General features: G+C 43.5%; 1 protein-coding gene across 2 annotated transcripts in view; it reads left to right on the top strand.

The window, feature by feature from the left end:
* Positions 1-1,293: 1,293 nt before the first annotated feature.
* KIAA1549 (KIAA1549 ortholog) overlaps positions 1,294-6,000 on the top strand; it is a 206,519-nt gene continuing 201,812 nt past the window's right edge. For both annotated transcript variants that reach the window (XM_068277338.1, XM_068277337.1), the window contains exon 1: positions 1,294-1,463. In XM_068277338.1, the coding sequence (XP_068133439.1) occupies positions 1,388-1,463 (76 nt within the window). In that variant the 5' untranslated portion in view covers positions 1,294-1,387. The remainder of the gene's footprint in view (positions 1,464-6,000) is intronic.

Below are 6,000 nucleotides of genomic sequence, written 5' to 3'. Positions count from 1 at the left end.
ATCAGCTAGCCTAGTGTTTTACATTGCCTTACAACAACAAACCTGAATACAGCAGACACAGGACCAACCCTAAATCACTGAATGAAAGGTGGCCTGGGGGGCAGTCAATGCCTTGCTGCTACACAGTCTCTACATCCAGGCAGTTACCAGTAGCAGAGAGAGAGGGACTGAATGAATCTCAGGACTCAGGAGCTGATGCTGTACTCGGATCCCTGACTAGGATGAGTGCCTTCTCTCACCGACTCATTCATTGCTGTGGTTCTTTGAATCATTGAGCTGAAGGAAATGAATGAATCAGTCAGTGAATCAGTTATGAGTCGAGTCAGGCGCTGCTGCTGCTGCTGTGTAACCTGATACTTGAGTGATCTGAGAGGCATTTCTTCTCTCACTACTCAGTGCAGAAGCGCTCTTCCATCCTCCTGTCGCTCTAGGCAAGAATGTATAGCTGCCTAATGGCTCAGACGTCTCTGATTAACTAGTAGATCCCCATCCCCTTCTTGCACCTCTGACACTGTAGTTGCCATTGGCAGGTTTTCATGGGCCATATCAATTGTTATGTATAGAATGCTTGGGGGGCCCCATTGTAAAACTTGCAGCGGGGGCCCACAGCTCCTTAGCTACGCCATTGTCCATAGCATTGCATTAGCCAGACCTTTTCAAAATGTCTAGCGCTTAAAAAGCTCTTGTAGTGTGAACCAGCCCTAAAAGGTATGTTGGAGATAAATTGATGCCCAGTGGGAGTCTTTGGAGAACATGTAAGATGCAGTTCGCTGGAGGCCACAAGGAGTCTCCAGAAATGAGCTACACTTCCCCAACAGGCCGTTGTGGTCTTCGGAAAGCAAGGCGACTGCAGTCTCCCGGGTCGCCGCTGGGGGTCTCCACTCTCCAGGACAGTAGAGGAGATGCAGTTCCTGGGATATACGCTGGGATTTTGAGTGATATAAAAGAAAATGCAGTTCCTCGAACGGCTGCTGGATGCTGAAAAAAAAATGCAGTTTAGTGGAAGTCCATTAGGTGTCTCCAGAGCTCAAAGGAAGTATAGTACGTCTCCGGGAGGGTTTCTTGAAGGGAGACGTCATGCAGTTCTGCAGGCAGCAACTGTAAGTTTCGAGAGCAAAGAAGATGCACTTTACCGGATAGCCACTAGATGTCACCAGAGTGAAAAGGAGATGCCGTTCCATGGAAGGCCGCTGAGAGTCTCCCGAATGCAGAGGAGATGCAGTTCTCCGGACAGCCGCTGTGTGTCTTCGGAACGAAGAGGAGATGCAGTTCCGAGGCAGGCCACTGGGGGCCTCCGAAATGGTGTGGAGCCGCCGGTAGAGCCGCAGCAGCAGCAGAAGCGGCCCCGGGATGCCGCCTCCCCCTTCCCTCTGAGCCACACCGGGACATGGAGCCGGGGGGCCCCTCCTCCACCCTCCTCACCATCATCATCCTCAGCTTCATCTTACAGAGCCGACCCGAGGGTGAGACACCCCCCCCCCCCCCATTATCATCAACATCTTGGGGAGAAAGATAGTGGGGGACGGTGCTAGGGGAGAGGACGGGGGCTGCTAGTTGTATCAGTCTCTATTCCCTAGTAATTATCAGATATTAGACACATATGTAATGTATATATCTGCATCTTCCATCTATCCCTATTGCTGCTCATATACTGGGTATAATAGTGTCCACATCACTGCCTGGCACTATATTATCTGCAATCTGTAATTCTGTAATGTGCTCTAGCCTGTCATATTCTGTCTGTAATGTATTGTTATGCTGCAAGCATGTTGTAATAGCCAGGATATATCTACTATATCCCTCATGCTGCAAATATATTGTGAATAGCAATGCCCATGTCTCCGCCAGCTATGCTGTCTATTGCTTATATATAATTGGGAGTGTGGTCCAAGCATGCTGTAATGCTGTCTGTATGGTAAAAGGACCAGAATGTATATTCAGTGCTTATATATTTTGTCCAGATCGATGCCTTTTCTTTTATGTGTAGATTTCCTAATTGCCAATAGATTCCATGTGCTGCTAATAAATATAGTAATCCTTTGATTGCTATATAGAGTCTCTATACTGTTTCCTATAGATGTCATAATACTGCTTATGTATCTCCAGTTCTGCTTTAATACTGTGCATAGTGTTGTCTAGGACTCTGCTAGTCTCTTTACGGTACTGTATGGATGTGACAACGATGCCTCTAGATGTTCTTTAGAACCATGTGTGAATTGCTGTCTTGCATTCATTGTATTGCCCAGTACATAGCCAATGTATTCCCCTGCTTATATATTGGTGTACTCAATGAATGTCCTAATTGCCAAATTACTCCCACTACTGCTAATACAGTATGTATTGAATAGGTCAATAATTAGATTACTATATGTATCCGTGTTGTGCTGATTGGATGTCATAATGCTTATATATGCCATATATGTGCGGTATAGTTGTGTGTGTGTGTGTGTGTGTTGCTGTGCTCTTATAGGCCTAGTGCACACCAAAAACCGCTAGCAGATCCGCAAAACGCTAGCGGTTTTTGAAGCGTTTTTTCTTATTATTATGAAGCATTTTGCTAGCGTTTTGTGTAGCTTTTTTTGTGTAGCAGATTACAGATATTGTTACAGTAAAGCTGTTACTGAACAGCTACTGTAACAAAAACGCCTGGAAAACCGCTCTGATCTGGCGTTTTATCAAGCGTTTTTCCTATACTTAACATTGGAGGCAGAAACGCCCCCGAAATCCAAAAAATGCTGCAGCCCGGGAGTATGCGTTTCTGCAAAACGCCTACCGCTCTGGTGTGCACCAGCCTATTGAAATGCATTATCCAAGCGTTTCCACATTTGCAAGCGGTTCTAAAAACGCTACCAAAACCGCTCGGTTTGCACTAGGCCACATACTGTACTGTATAGATCAGGCTTTCTCAACCAGGGTTCCTTGAGGACTCTGCAGGGGTTCCTTGGCATTTTACCCCATTGTGGGGCAAGTTTAATAGAGCACATTATAATAGGGGGTACTGTAACAAGAAGCATTAAATTGGGGGATCAGGAGACAGTATAATGAGTGGCAGTGTAATAGGAGATAGTGAAATTAGCAGCCTAACCTATTTAAAGACCATGCCTCCTGAAAAATTAAATGTAGGGGTTCCTCGAGATCAAAAAATTGTTTGCAGGGATTCCTTGAGATCCAAAAGTTATTTACAGGGTTCCTCCATGGTAAAAAGGTTGAGAAAGGCTGGTATAGATGGTATAATGCCCAGGATATATCCCATGCATACACTTTGTAGCAATCTCTGTATTATACGGTAATCTCTTCCCACAATGAACGGTAAGGAGGTAATGCTGCATATTAGTATGCAATATACCTCCAAATGCATCTAGTATACTTTCTGTAGCAATGACATGTTACTCAATCTCTATATATGGAGCTGTATAGATATCATGAAGCCCATAATATGTACACTCTGTAGTAACAATACCTATATTCTAGGTCAGTTTACTGTGCTGTTTGGAGGTCATATGCTCATTTATACACACACTCAGCAGTTTACATTGCCCTGTGCTGCCAATTTTTTGAGCACAGAAATAAAATTTTACTGTATTGTGCTGGATATATATGTTGATATAGGTATCTCTGATACTACTGTGTTTCTGTCTTTCATAGGTAGATTCATGGTTATCAGTGGGTACTGCTGGGTAAATGTTGCTCTTGGTACTTCTAGTACTACTAGGTATATGTTACTATAGGTGTCACTGGTATAGGTATGGTTGATATAGGTATCTCTGATGCTGAAAGACTGTATTCATTCTGAGGCTTCTGATAATGTTGGCTATCTCTAATATTGCTTGTTAATTGATTTCTGTGTCTATGATACTGCTGTATGTGCCGCTGGTACTGCTGGGCTTATATTGCTGTATGTTTTGTAAAACTGTAGGACATGCGTTTATGTTCTCGAATACTGCCAAGCATATACAGGATGTCTATACTACGGTCTAGTCAGTATTGCTAAACTACTCTCTACTGTCTAGTGTATATTACTATATGGTCTATGATACTGGTGGGTATACACATTGCATATATTGCTGTGTGCTCTCTACTATTTTTGAGTATATAATGCTATAGATATATCTGAAACTGTTGGTATGTATGAGGGCTTGTTCACACGCGGGCGGTTTTTAAAAACGCCCCCCGAACACTTGTGCAATGAATGCCTGTGAGAAGGTTCATATCAGCACGGGTCGTGCGTTGTCCGTTCAGTAAAGCAGTGTGTGCACCATTTTTGAGGTGATTCCACCCCAATGTAACGTATAGGAGAAACGCAAAACGCTCACAAAATCGCTTTGTGTAGCAATTGTTTGCGTTTTTAGGAATAAATGCATTGTATTTATTCTTTTCCGGGTCAAAGAGTTCACTTCCTGACTTGCGTCAGGGAGTGAATTACAAAACCGCTCATAAAAACCGCTTAGAAAACCGCTAAGCACAAAAACAAAAAATATTGAGGGCCCTCAATATTTTGTTGCTATAAAATTGTAAGCACACAATTATCTAGAACAGGGGTGTAAAACTCAAACTCAAACTCAAATACAAAGTGGGCCAAAACTGAACACTAGAACCAAGTCATGGGCCATCCTCAATATCTAGTGACCACCTCCCTTCCTTAGAAAGTTCCCTGGTGAATAATGGCACCCTCCCTCCCCTATACAGTTCACTGGTGTCTAGTGTTCATCCCTCCATTATACAGTCTCCTAGTGTTTCTGGTGTTTAGTGGCCCTCCCTCCCTCCCCTATACAGTTCCCTGGTGTCTAGTGGCCCTTCCCTCCCCTATATAGTTTCCTGGTGTCTAGTGACCCCCACCTCCCTCCCCATACAGTTCCCTGGTCTCTAGTGGCCCCCTCTAGAGGCTTGATTATTCGTTTGTAAGCACACCGGGTGTACTGAGCGGATTGCTGTGTACGGGAGCACCGGTGAGGTGAAGGGAGAGAATCTATCATGTAGTTGAAGCAGTATCATGTTATGTTTTTGTATTTGTTTTCTCTAAATGCATGAGTGATGAAGAAATTATGCTGAAGATGATGAATTATTGGCTAAGCCAGAAACGCATAAGCTCTGCTATGGGTCCAGGTACTTGAGCTATTCGAGTGTAGTGCACATGCACACACTTCGCCACCTGGAGCGTACTACACCTGGGCAGAACTGTTGTGCAGGTGCAGAATGCTCCTGGCTGTGGAAGCGGCACGCGGCCGGACTGCACTGACTGGCTGAATTACCGGGACTCATAGCAGAAGATCTGGCGGCGGAGGATGACAGGAAGAGGTGGCGGAGGATGACAGTGAGGGACTGATTAGCCTGAAGGGGGCTTGAGGAAGCCCCAGGTATGTATAAAACTTTTCTTTTAATCAGTCTCAGGTACCCTTTAATTTGTAGTCATCAAACCAAATTTTAGCAACATATCAAATTATTTATTTTCATGCGCAAAGGGAGTGCATCAATTTGCATAAACCAGCATCAGCGCAGAATTATTTCCATCTCATTGACCATCTCTATTAGTGACACTGGTACACATCAGGCTTTATACTTACAGCATAGATGTTATTTAGTATATATAAAAGTTTCCTGTGTACACATCATATATGCAGTCACAATCAGATATGTATATATGACTTTAAAAATACGGGGACTGCTTTATTGAAGCAGCACAAGTAACTATTTTTTATTGGTTTATTTCATTTTTGTGGACTAAGCACAGCTATTACTGTATATATGTGATTTATGTTGACTATTATCTGAGAAATAGAACATCTTTTTATCATATTTTCTATTTTAGTTACAGTTTAAATTCATTCAGAGTCGGTGCATTTTTTCCCGACTCCAGGTACCCAAAAATTGCTCTGACTTCTCAACTCTGACTCCACAGCCCTGGTTACATTGATATGCTGCTGAAAAGCAGATAAGTGCGTTTTTGTGCTGTACTACACTTGTTGTATTGCGCAATAGTGCAGCAGGTTAGCACATGTGAAA

Source organism: Hyperolius riggenbachi, chromosome 3 (genome assembly GCF_040937935.1).
Source record: "Hyperolius riggenbachi isolate aHypRig1 chromosome 3, aHypRig1.pri, whole genome shotgun sequence".
Classification (NCBI taxonomy): domain Eukaryota; kingdom Metazoa; phylum Chordata; class Amphibia; order Anura; family Hyperoliidae; genus Hyperolius; species Hyperolius riggenbachi.
This window is presented reverse-complemented; position numbering and strand designations above follow the sequence as displayed.